The following is a 22,347-nucleotide window of genomic DNA, read 5'->3' on the forward strand; positions in this document are numbered from 1 at the left end:
ATAGCAATTTAGACTTTCTCTAATATGCTGCTCAGAATCCTTCTAGCCTTTGCCCACTGCCTGGTTCCAAAGCCATTCCCAATAAGGTATTTGTTATGGAAGCACTCACTTCCAAGATACCAAAATCTATTATGAAATAACCTTGTTAATATTTGCAGAAGACAATTGCCTACTTAGAAAATTCAAGTGACTATGAACTATTCCAAAGTTGCTGTTATCGATCAATATACAAATATCAATGGCATTTCCTTGTATCAGCTATGACCAAAGATAAAATGTAATAACAGTAAACAGATCTATTATGATGTTAACTTACAATATTTTAATTATTTGTTTACATATGTCTCTTTCATAGATGCTAAGTTCCTTAAGGGAAAAGGTGCCTTATTTATATGTGTAACCCCAGTGTGCAGCACACACCTGGGCATTCAATGAAGATTTATTGAATGAATCATAAATTATCATTTCATTATTAGCATCATTCACAGATCCTTCCTCTGGAGAAAATAATTAAAAGTCAGCTACATATGTTTTAAACCATTATAATAATTATCCAAATTGTTGGTCATCAAAGAGTAAACTCCCAGCTTCAAATGATAAAATGCCATTCTCACTCTTTATGTTTGAACTGGTAAAGATTAAAATGTTTGATAATATATAGTATTGTCAAGGGTGAGGGTAAACTGGTATTCTTATAACTGCTGATTGACATATAAGGTAGTATGACCTTTTTGGAGAGCAATTTAATAATATCTAACACAATTTAACATGCCTCACTCAAGCAAATCTATGTCTAGAAATTTATTAACCAGATATGTAAATATGTATGCAAAGCTTATATAGGGGATTTGTATAATAGCATTGTCAGTAATTGAAAAAAATGGAATTAACCTAAAATTATAGAGAATGATTTAAATAAATTATAGCATATCCATACAATGAAATCCTATACTGCTGTTAAGAAGAATATATCTATATGAATGCACATGGACTTTTCTCAAGATGTATTAAGTGGAAAAAGCAAAGGTGCTAAATGTTCCCAAGTAGATTTCTTATGTAGAAATATTTGGATGGGATACCAGGACAGCATTGTCTCTGGATATGGGGACTGATGAACTGAAAGGACCACCTGTTTTTTTTTCTATATATCCTTTTGTATTTTGTGTATTTATTTTTATAAAAACTGTAAATTTGTTTTTCCATAAAGTACTGCAATGGTTCTTTATTTACTAAAAGATAAATTTTTAAAAATGAGACAGATATCATTTCTAGAATTTTACTACAGGTCATTCTAAATATGCAATATTGTGCTCAGTTCTGGGTACCGCTGAAGAGATGGTGCCAGACCAGAAGCTGTGACACAGACAAGCCAGGGTGAAAACCAAGATACTTAAAAACCAGCTTAAGAGTCTATGTTTAGTTTGGAGAAGATTTGAGGTGATAAAATAGTTATTTTCAAATATGTTAAGAGTGTCATGTGAAAGAGTAGATAAATTCTGTATTATATAGGAGGGCAAAACTAGGAAGAAAGAAATCTGTTACAGGTAAATGGACTAAATGTTAATAAAAGAAACTTTCTAATAAACCATAATGTTTTCAACAACAAACACTGCTCTGTGAAGCAGCGAGTCTTTTAAACCAGATAATCTGTACTCAAGCGGTGCCTGACACCTGTCGAGGACTATGGAAAAGTGGTGGCTAGATGAGAGCTTTGACGACAAAACTGCTCAGGTTGATTTCAATTCCAATGTTCTCTAATCTAAACAACAACAAAAATAAAGCAAATAGGGTTACTAATGGATATTTGAATAAGAACCATTGTACCTTTAAAGGGGAACAAAAATATGATTGTCTGCTTGTTACTTTTCTTTCAATAAGATTATAATGATTAAAAATGTGAAATATTTAAAATGGAGTTATTAGCACATCAACCTCTCAAATTAATCACTTTAATAATACTACTCTAAATACGAGATTCTCCAGAAAAATCAATTGGCATTAATTTTAGTCGTCTTTTAAAAAATGGAAGACAGTGCTCTGTGAATATTTTTAAATTGTAAGAGCTATATTGCCAAGAGATATATTGCCTAATTTGTTTCAAGTTTAATTTAAATTAAAAGTTAAGGCAATTCCTCTTTAATTTACCTTCTTAGAGAGTGTTATTTTCAGAATAGGAAAACCCCCCAACGTCATATGAACAACAGAAAAATGATCAGAAAGCACAAGTACGTATGTTATACTAACCAATAAGAAGAACTGTTCCAACAGCCAAACCTCCACCTGAAATAAAACAAAATGAAGAAGAAAATTAATTCACATTTTTACATTACTTTTAACATAAAAGTTACAAAGGACAGGTTTCCAATAACTTTAAAATTGCTGTTGAAAACATTTTAATTACCTTTGCAATACTTTGCTTAAGGTGTTATGAAATAATTACATATTATATGTAATTACACTACACATTACAATTACTATTATAATATACTGTACAATCCTCCATTCTTCTGTGATAGGACCATGCAGCATTCAACATAACTGTAGTTAAGCATTCTAATAATGTTATATTTAGTACTTGTTAATAAATTAACTCAATAGCCAAGACCTAAATGTGCACCATAACTTAACTACTACAGTAGTACAAGAAAGAAAACAAAGGTTATTATAGTAGAAATTACACTTTAATACTTATCCTCAAATCTAACAAGCCTTGGAGAAAAACACTCTGATAATTAAAACTGATTCTTTTTTTCATTATGAATAATATACACAAAGTCTGGACATGCTCTATATTTAGAATTTAAAATAAACATTATTTTTTGCCATTTCAAAAGAAATCACAATTACAAAAATAAATTTTCTATTATTAGAACGTGTTCTTTTAAATATCTGAATTAGGATAACATGATCATGAACATGTAACTCAATGATTCATTGAAAATCAATTTCAAATCAAGAGTTAGGAAGCTATAACTACATTAAAAAGATACAATGTTCACCTACTTTGTTTTAAAAACATTTGTAAAGTATTATTACTTGTAATTAATGTTGCAAACATAAGTTCACTGAAACAGAAACATGAAATGTACTTAAAAAAAACTCTTGGGGGTTGCAGATGTAGAAGAGGGAATGGGGGGATAAATAGTGATGGAAGGAGACTTGACTGGGAGGGGTGAACATACAATACAATGAACAGGTGATGTATTATAGAATTGTACACCTGAAACCTACATAATTTTATTAACCAATGTCACCTCAATAAATTCAATTAAAAAAATAAAAACACAGGCTGGGAGTAACCCACACCTCACTCATGTTCTACTGATCACTAGCTTCCTGACTTGGGCAGTTAATACAGCTCTTGATGACTCCGTGTTCTGATCTGCAAAATGGGCTTATTATGCTACATGTTTGGGAATGAGTGTCAAGAAAGCTCATGTCTGAGAAGGGTTAAGATTATATAAGGAATTCATTTGTTGGAGACCACATTGATCCCTTTCATGAGGCACCCAGATAGGGGTCCTGCCAGAGAGGTCACCAGGGCACCAAGCATTGTCAGCAGGCAGAACAGATGTGTCTCACCCATATACGTCTACACAATCTTCAAATGTACTCATATACAGACTGTTGTAATAAATGGAATACAAATTGAAAGAAATTACTCAACATTGTTGGGCAATTGAAGACAATGTAATTAGAATGTTTTGGGGTTTTGCGAGGATGGGAGGCACAAAATTGTCAAATGAACAATAGAATACTACTAAACAACTTCCCCCCCACGTTTGTAGTGGCAAATGTTTTATAGAAAAACTTAGTATGAAAAGTTCCTTTGACAAGAGTTTATTTTTTGCTTTGTAAGTAGCATAAATGTTATGCTTTCAAAAAATTTAAAATCTGGTAACATACATGTCACACAGAATACAATGCAACATTTGGTGACTGTAAGTGGAACATTCCAAATTGATAAACTAAAAAAGAAACCAGTACTTTTATATATTTTTATATTTAAGTGCATTTGCTATAGGACTAAATATATAGTATTTTAATTTCATATTTAGATAAGTTCCTTCATTATAACATTTAATGGCATACATAGGATAACTTCAAATGTTCTTCAAACTAAAAGTTTAATATAAACTGAAATATATATGATGATAACAGGATCAGAGCAAAAAGGTTTTCTTGGGGACAAGATTAGGTTAAATGCTTAATTGTAGTTTGTGCTACATATAAAGCACATATGGATCACCACTAACTTTTTAATCCATTTTGAACATTTTAAATTATACTTTCCAAGTCCTTCTTTCCCTACTTTCCTTTACATGCAAAAATAAACATTTAACTACCTAATCACTAGTTTGTGTGTATTTAAGGAGATGAAATATAAGCACATAACAAACACTGCAGTGCCTAGTCTTAAGCAGGTATTATAACAAATAGCCGCTGCCTTTCTTTCTTTAATCTATTTCTTATAGGAAGGATTTAGATTTACCTAGACTTCCCTGGGTCTACTTTTACGTCTTCTCACATCAGGAATATATATAAAATTTCAAGGCTTCATGTGAAGGAACTCTTAGAGATTTAAGATACTGTGAGAATGGTTTTCACAGTGGAATGATGAGAACAGATCAAGGAATAGTAGCCCCGTTAAAGGGAGTGATCCTGGCTGACGCAGGTGTCTGGCCCAGAGAGGTACTCAGGAAGAGCTCCCCTCACCGTCTGACCAGTATTTTCTGATTAGAACAAATCACGGAAAGCATATTGTTGCTTTATAAAAGATGATCACCTTTACAGTAAATCAGACTGTGCTAAGGAGGTAATTTCCTGAAAGAATAATATAATCTACTATTAGTGATAATTCGGAAACCACCACTCAAATGATAAAATCTCATGTACATTAAAATTCTAATGTTTGGAAAATTCAACATCACTTAAAACAAACAACAAAATGGAGACATTTCAATGACTTTGATCAGCCAAATTAATATCCCAGCAGGACTTCTCTTACAAAAGTGTAATTTCATTTTTTCCCCTCTATTTTGTAAATTCACTAAATTCAAATTAGAATGGACTCTAGTAAAGGTTGGTCATTTTGAAGGTTGGTCATCAGAAGTAAGATGAATCTACCTTATTAACTATTTTTAAATGAAGTTTTTATTCTATGTATATGAGGTAAAATGATTAACACATACATACACACATAGAAGCAAAGTTCCCCTAGTCTTCTGAATTTGATTTGAGCATGACAAAACCTCACATTTCCCCAAAATACTTCTGTATAAGGTGTTTTAATATACCTCAATTGACATACTTAGGTTCTAGCTATATTTTAAACGAGAGTAAGTTTGAATAAGTTTGTAGTCATGTCTCCACCAAAAATTTATGTTTAACCAACCAACCACAACAGGATATTTTGACATAATATATTCAACCAAAGCTAGCTCTTAATACGTTTCTTTAAAATCAGTTACCCATTAATAATTTTATGTAATTTCAAAGCAACACAGATTTCACAGTTATAGTTCCCAATTAAAATAGAAGTATTTTTTCCCTATAGTCCACTAAAATGTTTGACAGGTAAGTAATGAGGTAAATAAGCAATCATATTATTTTATGATAAAACATACAATGAAGTAAAATGATCTTTTTTATCACCCCCTCTCCTCTTTAATCATATCTTACAGAAATCATGACACTTTCTAAGTCATTAAGCAAATAAACACTTTTTACTTCCAGACCTTCTTTAGGAATGTTTATCTCCAGCTTACTAAAAATACAGTCGAATATTATATCCAAATATAAGATTACACAAGTTTGAAAGCTTGAAGATACTTTGCAAGTTTGATATTTTATATTATTTCATCAAGATTTTACATTTAAAAATGACAGAGCATTTTGTCTTAAAAGTAGAAAAAGTCTAATGTTTTAAAAACATAAGAAAATTTAAGATGTTGTGATTAAGTGCCAATAGCTTCCTATTTTATGATTTTTAAAATGAGGAAAAGGATTTTTTAATTTGTGTAAAGTTAGAAAATTAAATCAATATTTTATCAATATTATTTTAAAGAAAAAATATTCAATCCCCACACTTCCCAAATCTCTAATTAGTCTATAAATTTGGGGTAAATAAGGTCTAATTAATATATTAGAATATGAAAGCTGAGAAGTGATGCCTTATTTTACAACAAGGGCATCTCCTTTTTCAAAGCTGGAGAAAATAAAAGGGAGAAGAAAAACAGTCAGAAAAGATAACAGTGAATCACACAAGTCCTTTCCAGTGCTCTATGAAAGAGTAAATTTAAGTGTTGCTTAAAATTATACAAAGGTGTTTTAGGGAACATGCAATAATATAAACAGCAATTTCACATCCTTTCCTTAGTTTATAGTAATATCCTTAAATACTTAATGTCACATCTCAAATTAAATTGCAGTTATTTCATTAGTAAATCCACCTTTTCTTCTCTGTCTAGGAGTATAAAACATCCCAACAACTCCTGATTATCACAATTACTGGCTGGGCAAATATAGGAATTAAAATAGAAAATGCTGTGAACAGTGATAATAGTTATGTAGATTAAATCACATGAAACAGTTCTACATAAAAAATTCAAAGGAACAAGCTACAGATGTTAGTTCCTAAAACATTATAACCAGAATTATTTTATAGTCCAAACTCAATGTATTTCTCCCACACTATAGATTAAGATACAGTAAAGGACATAACCTCAACAGTATTTGTTTTTTGACATCAGTGTTGAAAACGGCAGCTACCATCAAGCTTGTTGAGAATACTCTTCCTGGTCTATTATTCACCCCGAAGCCCTATCTGTCATTCTCTTGACTGCCAAAATTAGTAAATTTTAAACAGCAAAGAGGTTAAGCCAGTCAAGCCGGAAGTCAAACTTCTTTCAAGTTTCTTTTTGAAGGATGAGGCTGGGGGATAATTCCCCAGATTAGACAATATGGTCCTAAAATGGACTACACCTTATATGCCAGCAAAAAAGATTTTCCACCAGAATCTTTTACCCACTATAATCTCTCTTTGGAAATTCCTGGAAGAACAATGGAATATTTACATATAGCATCATCAAATAATATAAATTTCCTGGAAGGGCAGGGTTCAGAAACTGTATTAAGAAATCTCAGAACCTGAAAAATTTCAAGGTAGCTAACTTGGGAAATGTGTATCAATATCTAAAAATAAAATTGTTACTGGAACAAAAATATTTAGTATCATTAGATCATGTTTAAAAGATGCAGATATAGGGAATTCTCAAATTTATAAAACACTGTGCTTTTGGAGTAAGCAATGGGAATACGAGCATATCATTAAATGACTAACATTCAATTAGCCTGTATGATGCCTTCTAAGCATACGTTGCATCTATGCTTACAATTACAATGATGTCACGGTGGAGGCAGTCAAGTATCGCTGCACTGCATGGCAGCAACAATACAGTATTTACTTGTTACACAGTAATCAATGAATATGTATTTTCACAACAATCACAATGTCACAGTATAGTTTCATCATCCTAATATTGTAACATCCTACTAGTGTTATATTTTCCCACAATATGCTCATCTTAGGCTTGTTACAGTCTGAGTCAAGTAACATTTGAGTAACAATGTAATCTGCTTTGCTTACACCTATGGGCATACACAGTAGCAGCCAAATGTTTCACTTTCAAATACTGATTTAATGAAAAACAAATGTAAAGGGTTTGCTCCACAGGGCCATACAAAATATAACATCAAAATACAAGTGTCAAGAAGTAAACAACTGAAGCACTTCTGCACATATTTATTATTCTAAATGTAGTAATTTCTATTATAATGACTTCTACTTTGCACTTTGAGGATTAACTACATACATGTAAAAATATTTCAAAATATCCAAAAACTGATACTTTAACATCTTAATGAACACTAATTTTTAGCAAAAGCTTGTCACAAATACTAGAGTCCCCATCCCCAAGCAAATCTGGAAATTTCTGAAAATACAGTTCGTTATTTATATAACTGTAGAAACACGAGGAAGTTGCTTTGGGTTGTTTTTGGTGGGTGTTTTAAGGGACTATAGTTAAATCATTAGTCTCAAGTTCAGTAAATGGTTAAAACCACTTGAAACACATTCTAAAAAATTTGAAAGAGCTGTAGCATTTTCAGAGGACTAAATCTGGAGCCTAAAGATTAGTCCAGGCTGTCACTGGTTTTGTGACTCTGTTCATGTCACTTAATCTGAGTCTGTTTTTAGACCTCCATCTTACTTATTTCCTAAATTCTTGTCCAGTTTTTTTCCCCCCTACACGTTATTTTTCTTCCAATCAAGTACTTATTGAAAATCTACTAAGCAACAGCAGCTGTGCTAGGCATATTTTGTTATTCTAATGAGGAACTGAAGGCATAACATAGGAAATATGACCTTTTAGTTTGGCGAGTTTCAGGATCAAGTGTGTGAAATTACATATCCCCATCGAATTTATACACACAGACGCGTGTATATATAAAATATATAACCACATATTTTTTATATATATGTGATATATAAAATCACACTTGGGTGTGATCCTGTATTTAAACTTCAAACTTGAAAACAGCTCCCAAGATTCACAAGGGAAAAATAAAGATGAAATAAATATCTGCTAACTAGATATTCTGAATCATTTTTATTCATAGTACCATGCAATTTAGGAAGGCAACAGACTTGACACAATTAAATAAAAATACATAAACGTATGTAGAAATAACCAGGACCCAGTTAAGGACATGAATGAACAGAGGCCAAGATACCATACTCTTTCTCAGAGGTTACTTGTCACTTTCCTTTGCGTTAAACCTTGGGGGTGGGGGTTTACAGAAATAAAAAGTCAAGTGAAGTACAAGGACAAGCAATGACACTTCTAATATTTTATGCAAATGTACAAGATTTAACTGACACACATCACATACTATTAAAAAGTTATGAAATACAAACACATCATTTTTAATGAAGCAGCATTCAGATAGGAATTAACTAATTTACAATCTTTATTAACACAGAAGCTCTGTCCTCCCAATTCAATCTGGTCAATCCTTTCAATAGAACAGTTGATAAAAACAAGCTATCCATAACAGGCTTGTCATTAAAAATTCCAGAGATTATATAGAAAAACCTAAGAACTCCACTTCTTTTTCTCCTTAAAATGTGAACTTGGAATATGCCGTTTGGAATGTAACTATTGGAGGCAAAGAATATAGAGAAAAAAATCTAACAAAAGCATCTATACATGTATTTAACGCAGATGTAGATACAGATAACGACTGTCAATATCGACAACAGGCTGTTACTACTTTGGATCCACATAAACCGTTAATATCCATTCTCTTAAAGCCAATATGATTTTTTTTTTTTAAAGATTCAGAACCGGGGGATAAGCGGCCTGGCGGTGAAAGACGGGAAGTTACTTTTTTCAGCATTTTACAATGAAACCCATCTCTCACAATGATACAAACTTCTGCACGTTAACCCGAACGATGGCAGGAGACCAGGAGGGAATTCTAGAGGTGAAAGCCAAACAGTTTCCAAACATTAATAATTTCCCTTGACCAAGGTAAAAGCACGTAGAGGTCCCGTCGTAATATAGAAAAAGGCTGGCGGGGGGAGCACTAGAACGGGCTTAGTTAACAGCATTTACACGTCTCCATGCAACCACTCCTCCCCTCTATCTCGATCAGACCATGCTACCCTCTACAGGTCCGAGGTGGCCACAGAAAGATGTGGGGTCAGGGCAGCTTCCCCAGCAAGTCCCCTCCCTAAGTTTTCCCTCTGTTGAGCCCAGATCTCAGTTCTGAACCGACCTAAAAGCTGGTCCAGGGCTGGGAGCCCGGTTGATACCAGCAGTTGTCCGTTCCGCACCGACGGTCGTGTGCCTGCGATGGACACCAGTCGAGAGCCGCCGCTGTCGGTACCGTTGGCTCTAGGACCCCTCCTCTGGAAACTGGTGACATTGTTTTGGGTGGCTGTTGGCGCGACAGACCCAGTACTCCCGGTGCCGGAGCCGCAGGTTCCCACTGCCGCCATCTTGGCGCTCCCCGCGCTGACCCAATAGAAACTCTGGGATCTCAAGCAGCGGGTCTGTCACAGCCAGCCCCAAACTCCCGCCTCCTTGCAGCCCTCGTAGCCAATAGGACTGAAATATCCATCTCGAGCCTACCAATCGCAAGGCGTATTGCTGAAAAGTGCGCTTACGTAAGGACGGCGGACGTCTGCCGGACCCAGGTGAAAAGGCCCACCTGAGTCCTGAGTTAGAGTCTTTCCTGTTTCTTTGGGGCTAGAGGTGGGTAACATCATTCCACGTTGCTCTCGTTTTGAGTGTCTTCATTCACGTTGAGTTAAAGAAACGATTGGTGGAGCGATATATCAAGCAGCTGCCATTAGGACATGGCACTAGGCTCGTCTGTTTGTAAAGAGGAAAGATACATTTCCCCTTTCTCTTCTGATTTCTGATTGAAAATTCATTGTCTCCCCATCAAGCCTTTTTTTTTGAATGGTTGTGTTATATTGAAGGAATTGGAACTCACCTTAGTGAATTGTTCGCTGAGTAATCTGGGCTCAGTTCGTCCGTGGCTGGTGGGTTGGATTCAGACCTTGGAGTGAAAACTATTGAGCTTTGAGGCGATTTGGTTTTCTTATGATTCAGAGAGCAAATGATAAAAGGTACTTCTCTGACAAGTCCCCGCGAGAAGCTTTCGTTAGTTTTAATTAGTGTTTCTGTAAGTCTTGGAGCGCCTTTCCATAAGCGGTGTGAATGACGAGTGTTACTCTGACAACCTTGTTCACACATTTAATTGTCGTTTGCTGTTAAGGTACCTTCAAGTAACAAAATACTTGAGTTTTCTTTCCAAAAAACTGATAAGATTAGATGTATTTGTACTTTCTTTTTCTAGTGAACTCCGAATTGAGAGCTTTCTTATTAGAATAGGAATTTTATATGCGGGGGTGGGGAGGGCAATGCAATTTAGAGCTGCGTCTTAGGATTTAAAATTTTTCTTAAAACTGGTGTGTGTGTGGTGGGGGGAGTGGTGATTTTTAAAAGCATTAATGACTGACAAGGCTAAACTAAAAAAGGCTCCCAACGCCTGCCTGTTCTACAAAGTTATGACTGGTTTTGACAGTGATGTATGATACTTTCAAAATACATCCAAACCTCATTGCAGTTCTTGCCGTTGAATTGTTTTAAATTTCAGTGACCCATTAAAACTCTTTGGCAGATTCTATTTGATAAATCGAGATTAGTATTGTTAAACAGTGACTGGAGTTTTTCATTTGGGGGGGGTCTTTTTTTTTATTTTTTTTTTAAAGAAAAATCTTCAGGAAAAAGAATCACACGTTGCTATATGTCAACTGGAAAGCTCGATGAGGTTTAGGTACTTTCATTTTGCTAGTATAAATCTATAAACCACGTCATTTAGTAAATAGCTGTTGAGTGCTTACTGTCAGCTTAGATCTAATCTTGTCATTTTAGGCCTACGGAAGTAAAAATGTTCTCATTTGGAAGAGAAAAGATTAACATATTAGAAAACAGAATAACACTTGACTACATTGAACAATGTGTACTAATTTTGTCCTGTAGTAAATAAGTACTAAGAAGAGAAAAACAAAAAGTAACAAAGCAGTTTAATAATCAAATAATAACATCTTGAATATTTTTATTGCTCTTGATTTTTTAAAAAAGATTTTATTTTTATTTTAAGAGACAGGGAGAAAAGAGGGCGAGATACATCAATGTCACAAACATTGTTCAGTTGCCTCTCATTTGTGCCCCAGTGAGGGACAGAACCTGCAACCCTGGCATGTGCCCTGACTAGGGAACCAGCTACTTTTCGCTTTGTGGGTTGACAACCAACTGAGCTACACTAGTCAAGGCAAATATTAATTTTTTAATAGGTTGTTTTTGTTTCATATTCCCTTGTCTCCTACTCTGTTTATTTTACCCTTTAGTTTTCTAAAGGTGGTGGTGTAGTGCTTTGTTTGCCTTATTACTAGAACTGAGAAATTGTTTTTCAACTTCAAATAGAATTTGGGAAGCATGACATGTATGTACATGAAGGAATTTCTGAAATTAAGCTATTCTTTGGTATAGTATAACATTATCATAGAATAAATGAATTTATCTTAATTTTTTTTACAAAGATAAAAACTTTGCTCTTAAAGCAAATAATCCCAAATATTAGAGTTTGCCAGTATGTAGAGTTGAATATAAGACATTGGAGTAAATGAAATATTTGTAGAAGAGTTAAAAGGGTATATGCTTAGGTATGGTGTTAATAATTAATGACAATTAATTAATAAACCCCAGGGAATGTGCTAAGTGCTTAGGTTACAGGAGAAAGAATACTTAGGCTACACCCTCCCTGAGTGCACAGGTGGGGGAGATACATGGGTAAATAGAATAATAAAGCATGCCGTAAGTACTATGGAGGACAAATGTAGGATACCTAACTTGGACTAAAAGGAGCCTTGGAAAGTTTCCTTTAAAGAGGAAGTTTAACCTGAATTTTGAAGGATGTCTAGACAATATAAGCCTTATAGAGAATGAAAGCCATACGGAAACTATTACAGAGAGTGGAAAGATTGCTCCTTCAATAAATCTACTCTTATTGCTTCTGTGCAGATAATTCTCATCATTTATACATAGTGGTAAGAGAAGAGGAGACTGAAGAAGGTCTAATTGGTTTTTCTGAAGGTTGTAGATTTTTTTTCCCTTAAGGATAATAGGAAATGAGGAATCAAAAATTTTAAGGAATGACAGAATGATCATATTTGATCGTTATGTTTTGACTATATATAAGCTAGAAGAAAATGGATGGAGTGAAAATGTGAATGGGATAAAGAGAATGGGATGAATTAAGAGACTACTATAAGGAGTTGCAGTGGCTGGTATGGCTCAGTTGGTTGGAGCATTGTCCTGTAACTGAAGGGTTGCAAGTTCAATTCCTGGTCAGGGGACATTCCTAAGTTGTGGATTTGTTCCTGGTCTGGATACATGCGATTCCCGGTCTGGGCTCATATGAGATGCAACCAATGGATGTTTCTCTCACATCGATGTTTCTCTCTTTAAAAGCAGTGAAAAAAAAAAAGATTATTAAAAGGTGTAGAATTGATATGATCAGGGAAGGTTGCCAGGAGGAATCAAAGATGATTAAGAGGTTTCTGCCTTGAACAGCTTTGTGGGTGGCAGAGGATAAAGAATTAAGGAGGAAGCAGAATTTTGTAGTTATGTTCGTTGTTTTAGGGAATGGGAGATCATAAAATGAGGGATTTAAAAATGTGTTTAATTGGGAGAACCCAAGGGGAAATATCTGGTATACAGTGAGCTATGTGAAAAGAGGGATCTCTAGATGAAACATGGATTTGAAATTAATGAGCACATGATGGAAGAGTTTACCCCAAGAAATGGATAAACTCACTAAGAAAATGTATACTTTAGAATGAGAAGAAAAAAAGAACTAGGAATAAATTTTGGTGAATATAAACATTTAAAAGCTGGACAGAGGAACAGAAAATAAGAATTGGAAAGTGATTATTTGATTTAGTAATAAAGGTTTTTGGTTTTTTTTTTTTTGGCTTTGTTAAGGGCAGATTTGATAGAGTAGTAAACTGAAAAGTCATATAATTGTATTTAGAATTGAATGGCCAGTACAATCGAATATTCTATAAAAGTAGACCATTTTATATTTTAGAACATTTTACTGTGAAGTGGGGTGGGGGGAATAGAGGATGTTGACAAAAATTCAAGGGTAGAGTTTTGTTGTTTGAGAGAGACAGAAAATAAAGGTACTGGAAACCAACTCTAGACAAGTGACAAAAGGACCCGAATGAAGTAGAAGGAATCCGACCTGGAGAACAGGAGAGGGATTGACGTTAGAAAGGAGGGACAATTCAATGGCTAGAGGGTGTAAAAGAAAGTAAGGCTCTTGCTTTCTGCCATTAAATCATGAAGTCCTTAATACCATTTTCTCTTTTTTCCATGTTCTTACCTTCATCTACTTCCAGGACCTCATTTAAAATTTATATATCAATGTCTAACACTTATAGTCCAGATTGCTGCTCTGACCTCCAGAATCATAAATTCAGATACTTAATCTGTCACTTAAAAGTCTTAGTGGAACCTCAAACTCACAATGTCCCAGACTAAGCTTTCCCCAGTGTTTTGTATCATTAAATGATAGGACAATTTGTAGAATTTGTTTCCTAAGCTATGGAACTTCATTTACTACACTCAATTCCTCTCTCAAGCTGCATTTTACCATATCCAGTCCATTACCAAGATCTGTGGAGTTTAACTCTTAATAGCTCTCTAGTCTATTCTAGTGTACTTAGCTCTCATCTTTGGTTCTTTTGCAGTACATTATCCATTCAGAAGCCACCCTGATCTTTTCAATTGGGAAGTATGACCATATAATACAAAAACGCAACTTCTTAAGGACCTGTACGTAGTTCCCTCTAACTGCTTCTGTAAGCACATCACTAGAAATTCCCTTCCTCTGCACTCTGACATTCATTTATTCTCCTGTACTCACCATGTTCCATTCTTCCAAAAGGTCACTAGTTAACTTCTATGTAACATTCAAATCTCATTTCCACCTACACATTTTAGTAAAGCCATCACACCATCCTGTCAGCTCCAATATACCAACAATGAAATCAGCTCCAATATACCAACAATGTACAAGCAGAGTTGGAAATATAAAAAATACAATTTACCAACATACTTAGGCTTAAATCTAAACCAAAAGTACAAGACCTATGTGAGGAAAACTACAGAACTCTGATGAACAAAATCAAAGAAGAACTAAGTAAATGGAGACATTCCATTTTCATGGATAGGAGACTCAATGTTGTCACGATGCCATTTCCTCCCGACATGATCTATAGATTCAATGCAATTCCAATAAAAATTCCAGCAAGTTACTTTATAGATATTTATAAGCTGATTCTCAAGTTTATATGGAGAGGCAAAAGACCCAGAAAAGCCAACACAATATTGAAAGAGAAGAACAAAGCTGAAAGACTAATGCTACCAAGCTTTAATACTTACTATGAAGCTATAGAAGTCAAAACTGTGCTGGGAGCATAGAATAGACAGAATAGAGAGCACAGAAATAGACTCAACTATGGTTAACTATTATGCAAAGGGAACTCAATGGTCTAAGATAACCTTTTTAACAATTTGTTCTGGAACACCTAGACATACACATGCAAAAAAAAAAAAAAGGAAAGAATATAGACACAGACCTTACTACACATTTCACAAAAATTAACTCAAAGTGGATCATATACCTAAATGTAAAATGCAAAACTAAAAAACACCTGGAAGATAACATAAGAGGAAACCTAGAGTACCTTGGGTATGGTGATGCTTTTTTTTAGATATAACACCAAAGACATGATCCATAAAAGAAATAATTAATAAACTGGACTTCATAAAAATTTATAGCTTCTCTATAAAAGACTGTCAAGAGAATGAGAAGAAACACTACAGAATGGGAGAAAATATTTGCAAAAGATACATTTGGTAAAGTACTGTTATCCCCAATATACAAAGAACTCAATATCAAGAAAACAATCTGATTTGAAAATAGGCCAAAGACTTTAATAGACACCTGACCAAAGAAGATACAGATGGCAAGTAAGCATACAAAAAAGTGCTCCACATCATGTGCCATCAGGGAAATACAATTTAAAACAACACTGAGATACAAATGCACACCTATTATAATGGCCAAAATCCAGAACACTGACAACACCAAATGCTGGCTCGGATGCGGAGTCACAGGAACTCTCTCATTTGTTGACAGGAATGCAAAATGGTACAGGCATTTTGGAAGACACTTTGGACAACTAAATATACCCTTTCCTTATGATCCAGCAGCTGTGCTCCTTGATATTTACCCAAAGGATTTCAAAACATATCCACATAAAAACGTACCCATGGATGGTTATAGCAGCTTTATTCATAATTGCACAAACTTGAAAGCAGCCAAGATATCCTTCAGTAGGTGAATGGGTGAATGAAGTGTGTTACATCCAGACAATGGACTTTATTCAGTGCTAAGGACAAGTAAGCTCTCAAGCCATCAAAAGACAAGGAAGAGCCTTAAATGCAAATTATTAAGTATAAAAAGCCAATCTGTAAAAGCTACATACTGATCCCAACTATATGATATTCTGGAAAAGGCAAAATTATGGAGACAATACAAAAGATCATTGATTACCAGAGGTGGCTGGGGGGATAGATGAATAGGCAGAGTGCAGATTTTTGGAGCAGTGAAAATATTCTGTATGCTATTATACTGAAGGATCTATGTAACTATACTTTGGTCCAAGTCCATAGAATGTACAGTACCAAAAAGGAACCCTATAGAAATTATGGATTTTAGGTGATTATGATATGTCAGTTTAAGTTCATTCTTGGTATTTAGAAAAAAAAAGTATTAGGTTGGTCCAAAAGTTTGTTTGATTTTTTACATAAAATGGCTCTAGTAGCACTTAGTTGTCTTGAACTTAATTTGAAACAATTTTGTCAGGTTGTATTATGACAGCTGTTATATCAGTGTGCATTAAAAAAAAACAACAACCAAAATTTGTTAATTTTTGTATAGCCATTTCAATTTTGAAGATGGAAGAAAATATGCAACATTTTATGCTGTATTATTTCAACCAAGGTAAAAATGCAGCCGACACACACACACACACACACACACACACACACACACACACACACACACAGAGATTTGTGCAGTGTATGGAGAAGGTACTGTGACTGAGGAAACATGTCAAAAGTGGTTTGTGAAGTTTCAAGCTGGAGATTTCTCACAGGACGATACTCCATAGTTGAGTAGACCGGTTGAAATTGATAGTGATCAAATCGAGACAGCTAAAAAAAATCAACATTATATTATGTGAGAGATAGCCAACATACTTAAAATATCCAAATCAATAATGTTATTGGTGAAAATGAAAAACGTGTCTTTTATTTTGTGGGAAAAAACATAGACTTTTTGGCCAACCTAATACCATCTGGTGAGTGATAATGAGGGAAGCTATATATGTGTAAGGCCAGGAGTATTTCGAAAATTTCTGTACCTCACTCTTCATTTTTCTGTAACCCTCAAACTTTTCTATAATAAAGGATCTAAAAAAATGAAGATGTTTTCCCTCACCAAAAAAATGAAATCAGCTATATAAAATCTCAGTCTGGGAGTTACATAAGCAGCATGTATATCACCCAAGTAACCACACAGTGGGACCATTTTTCTTCTAGGATTCCAACAATCTGATATTCCTAGAAGTCTTCAGGTACAGTGGAAAGACTGCAGTGACCTATTAAAGGTAACAAAGGACCTACGCCGGGAAACAATGGTCATGGTAGGCAACTAGGACCCCGTAAGAAAAATGGGTACCCCTTTGGTTGGTCTTTCAGTGGCTTTTCTGAGACCTAAGGTTCATATTCCTATTGTGTCAGTGCAGGTAAAGCATGTAACAGATACTGTGGAGGCTACCACAAGATCTCATGGTATTCTGGCAGCTCAAAACTAAATTGGAACCATGTATTATACAACTTTCATGAAACATTCTGTTCATGGCTCTTGCTCTAACTACTAATTCTACCTTACTTTGCTTTATAATTTCTTGTTAAGCAATTTTTTGTAATTTTCAAATTTGATAGCATTAATTGTATTCTGTACATTGAATTCTTTTATATTCCATATCTATGATGATATTTAGATTCTAGTTTTTAATACTGTATCTTTATCTTTGGATTTTCTTTCAATTCATGTCTTTTCTCTCTGAATAACTTTGAAATATTTAAAAATTGTATTTTAGTGGTATTTTCATAGAATGGTATCTTAGATTTTATGCATTATTTCCTTTTCTAATGTTAATAATTTCTATTTTTCTGAATTTAATCTTTCTGCTTCTCTTAAGTATTTTTTGTTTGTTTTTCACTATATCACTTTTTTAAACTCAGTAATTAAAATACAGTTCCAGCTAAGTCTTGTCCAGTAGAGCTTCCTGTGTTGATGAAAATGTTCTGTATCTACATTTTCCACTGCAATAGCCATTAAATACACATGGCTATTGGGAACTTGCAATGTGGTTGATACAACTGAGGAACTGAAGTTTAAATTTTATTTTAATTATTAAAATTTCAACACTACGTTGGGCTAGTTGCTACTGTATTGGACAACATAGTTCTATATCAAGATTTGACAAACTTTTTTCTGTAAAAGCCTCAACAGTAGATCTTTAAGGCTTTGCAGACCATATACTCCCTGTTGCAACTACTTAACCACTGTTGTAGCCCAAATGCAGCCATCAACATGTAAACGAATGGGCATAGCTGTGTTCTGGTAAAACCTTATTTGCTAAAATGGAGTTGGCTGGATTTGGCTTATGGGCCCCAGTTTGACAGCCTCTGAAAAGATGTGGCTAGAGGGATATATGTTTTTTTCTTCCTCTTCTTTTTTTTTTTTTCTGTATTACCTAGGTTTTTCCCATTATTTTTTCGTGTGTGTGTGTGTGTGTGTGTGTGTGTGTGTGTGTGTGTGTATTTTTGGGAGGGGAGAGAGAAGTCTCTTTCTCTGCAACTTTTTTGGGGAAATTATTGCTCTCCTTGGGTTGTTATTCTGTATTTGTTCAACTTTTATTCCAATTTATATTTTTTCTGTGTGAAGGGAGATGTTGATAAGACAGGCGTTCTGTTTTAAAATTTCTTTAAATTCTGTTCTTTAATTCTACCCTCTCATACCCTTCTTGTTGTATATGTACAATATCTTATTTAACATATCAGAGGATGTTAAATAGAATTCTTTTTCTTTTTATTCTCTCCCTAAATTACTTCTGATTTCTCCATAGTTACTTGTTCTGTTTTCCATAATGGGCTTTCTTTTGCATTCTCGATCCTTATCTTAATTATATCTGCAAAGACCCTATATCCCAATAACGTCACATTCTTAGGTTCCAGATGGATGTGAATTTGGGAGAATGGGCAGGGGAGGGGAAGGGAGCTTATATCATAATCTACTCAACATAGTACAGTCTCTTTTTAGGTAAATATATTGTAAATGTGTTATATAATCTTCTGATTTTTAAAAATCTCAAAGTTTGAGCACATTTTATTATGAGATTGCTGCACAATATACTGTTCAAATTAATGTTCATATTGGAGATAACTGAATAGGTAAAACATTTTTTTTCAGACTTTATAATATATGTTAGAAATGGAGCATTATTTAGTGTGTTCTTGCTTTTTAATGAGGATAGTATACACAAGTGCATGATCAAATGAATATTAAATAAAATATTTATTACTCAGTATTCACACTGATGTAGTAAGGTTCTAAATCACGTTTTCATTAGAATAGTGTTCATCCCAAATTGACTGGAATGCATTTGTGAGGTTAGATTTCCTTGAATTTTTGGGGTGTTTCAGGATTAATTCCAAAATGGTTAATGAGTTCTTCAAATAGTAAATAATTCAGAGGAGAAATACTTTTGCAAGTAGCAGCAATGTAATTTAAGTATATTTAGCTAAGTCTTTCAATCACATGAGATTGTCAAGATCAAGCACAGTGCCTGTACATGGGTGAAATAGTATATTTAAGCAGATGTATTACAGAAGGAAAAAAATCTCACTTTTAAGCGTCCAAAGATAAAAAGAAAAAGGATGGTAGAGTCATAAACAGAGGAGATTGAATAAAACAACTAGAGTTGAAACAGTAAAGAGGGGGAAGATAGATTGGTAGAAATGAGTAAGTATCAGAAAAGTGCAATGTACAATATAGCAAAGACATGAAATAGGATAAGAGGAAGACTTTAAGGAGAGCAGCTGGTAAGAATGATGCTATGAAGAGCTTAATGATAAAGGGTAGAAGATTAATACACGAGTGTCTTTTTCAGTTTCAGTCAAATTAATGATACTTAGTCTTGATATCATACATTCAAGATTCTCACACCATTTTGTCAGAATAGTAGGAAACTTTTTACATATTCATTAAATTTAAAATATTTATATGTTAATATATTGATGTGATAGATATTATATGTAATTGTATATTATAAGGTGAATATTCATATGCTGTTACCTTCTTTTAATGGCAAAAATTTAGTTTTTGGTGTTGACTCTCAAATGTTACAGGTAAACACCTACAGAGCAAACTTTTAACATTTCAAATAAAAATGGTGATAGAACTTTTTTCTAAGTCATAAGAATTGACATGGGTTATTATAGTTGAATAAGATGTAGGTTTGATATCCAAAATAGTATGAAGCATAATAGGCTTTGCCTTTGTCATATTATAGCTGGTCATAGGGTTTTTCAACAACATCATAAACATTGATTTTTTTATTCATATTCAGTAAATACCTAATGTCTTAACCTATCAGCATTACAGACTACTTCTCTGCTGCCCTTTCATACTTAAAATTAACTTCAGATATTCATGCTGATATGTAGAAATGAATGTTAGGTCCTCTCTATTACTTGCTAATTGTTGTAGAGGAATTTGATACTTCAGAACTGTATGTGGTTGGGTATCAACTTCTTTAAGTGCTTGAACACAGTTCTCTCTAGGTTGGTTCATACATTGTCACCCAATTACTTTGTTTTCCTACTTGAAATTCCCTAATAGATAAAGGACTTTAATATTCGGTCTTTTAAAATCATTATCCAAAGTGTCTTTGAATATCTGAATTCAAAATCCCATTGACCTGCCAAAGAGGAAGATGCATCTTAACAACTGAGAGACATATAGTCACATTATATATTAATTCAACTCAATGTGCCTGAGAGAAGCCTTCACCTAATATAATTTTGATTTCTGCTTTAGGAATGCTGAAACCATGGATTACCCATATATGCTTTGAGACGTGCTTTAGATGCATTTTTCTGGAAGCCCTGCAGTTAGCCCAAAAACTGAATGTATTGTAGAACAGACCTATGGTAAGTGGGCTTTTTTCCTCTCCTTTTTTTTTCTGTCTGGTTCATGTTCAAGTTAAGTCTTATGAACGTCCTAATGCTGCTCCCTGCTGGACACTGTCATTTTTTAAAGTTGGCACTTAATAGATGGGCAAATAACTGGTTAGCAGGACCCACTACAGAGGGGAATCCTTGGCAGCATTAGCACACTCACACACACAGTCAGTATACAACAAAAGAAACTTGGCTATGGTGAGTGATACCGGGGAGAGTGCTGATAGTCTTGCTTCTGAAATTCATTGTCTGCTTCCTGTTAATGGCATCTAAAAGTTATAACAAACATACCCTGAAGGATTCTTCTAGGTGATGGACCTTTTAGGATTTCCTAAATTGTATGTGTGTGAGTGTGTGTGTGTGTGTGTAATCTGTCAGGTTTTAAATTGTTACCTTTTTTTGTAAAAAAATTCCCTATATTATTGTTTTTCTAAAGGAAACATTTAAAACAGCTCCAGTGTAATTTTAATTAGGCATTGTTGGGTCTATTTCAAATGGGTCACCCTACATTACATTTTATACATGGGACTGACTTGTTTTATATATCCACCCTGTCATCCAGCTGTCACATTTTCCAGACACACAGTGAAAAATACCACGTATGACATAGGTTTGGACCTCAGGTGTTGTGATTGTCCATCCTACCATGAACCCTCACATTGTATGCAGACACAGGCGCTCCCAAAATTGTTTTAAAATGTGTGAGAATTAAAAGTGTTTTTCCTCCTACTTTTGATCTAAAATATTGTTATATTTTTTGGAGTGAAACCTGAATAAAATTATTGCCTGTAGGTAAGGTAGATTTTCTTTTGAAAATAGTCATACATTTCCTTGAAAAGAAGGAAAAATGATTGAAACAACATGATCTAAGCAAAGATTTAACAGGATAACTGGTCTTGCACTCTTTAATGGCCTGGTACTTTTTTGATAGCCATTTGGAAAGCCTGTGAAATCTCTTAATTAGGATTATGGAGAGTCAGGCATACTGATTTGTCTCTTTATTATTAAAATATTGCAATAAAAATTTGAAATGTAGACCAAGAAAATAAAATTGATAGCAAAAAAGAAAAGCCTTTTCTTCCTTTTCTATAAAAATATATTATTTCAGAAAATAAGTCATTTTGAACTTACTTATTGTAAAATGAACACCATATAAAAATATAAGTGCATAGTAAAATGAATAATTATAAAGCAGACATCCATATTTCCATAGATCATCACTGGTATAGATGCTCTTTATATAATCTTCCTTTTCTTTACAGGTAACCAATGTCCTGATATTTATGGTAATTATTTATATAATTTTATCACTTTTATACTATGTATT

The 22,347-nt window shown here is 34.0% G+C and overlaps 2 protein-coding genes across 4 annotated transcripts in view; one reads left to right on the top strand and one right to left on the bottom strand.

The window, feature by feature from the left end:
* Positions 1-10,084, bottom strand: part of ELP4 (elongator acetyltransferase complex subunit 4) — a 197,203-nt gene extending 187,119 nt beyond the window's left edge. Inside the window, exons 1-2 of the mRNA XM_054585963.1 lie at positions 9,841-10,084; positions 2,245-2,280 (exon numbers count right to left, since the gene is read on the bottom strand). Coding sequence (XP_054441938.1) covers positions 2,245-2,280; positions 9,841-10,063 — 259 coding nt within the window. The 5' untranslated portion in view covers positions 10,064-10,084. The remainder of the gene's footprint in view (positions 1-2,244; positions 2,281-9,840) is intronic.
* Positions 10,085-10,230: 146 nt separating this feature from the next.
* Positions 10,231-22,347, top strand: part of IMMP1L (inner mitochondrial membrane peptidase subunit 1) — a 60,155-nt gene continuing 48,038 nt past the window's right edge. The window contains exons 1-3 of one of the 3 annotated variants that reach the window (XM_054585966.1): positions 10,231-10,319; positions 17,310-17,377; positions 20,878-20,990. The gene's annotated coding sequence lies outside the window, so the exon portion shown is untranslated. Of the gene's footprint in view, positions 10,320-17,309; positions 17,378-20,877; positions 20,991-22,282; positions 22,307-22,347 lie in introns of all 3 variants that reach the window. The other 2 variants (XM_054585965.1, XM_054585964.1) reach the window with 2 other exon arrangements.

Source organism: Pteronotus mesoamericanus, unplaced genomic scaffold, assembly GCF_021234165.1.
Source record: "Pteronotus mesoamericanus isolate MK-2021 breed Mesoamerican mustached bat unplaced genomic scaffold, CSHL_Meso_final contig_90, whole genome shotgun sequence".
Taxonomy (NCBI): domain Eukaryota; kingdom Metazoa; phylum Chordata; class Mammalia; order Chiroptera; family Mormoopidae; genus Pteronotus; species Pteronotus mesoamericanus.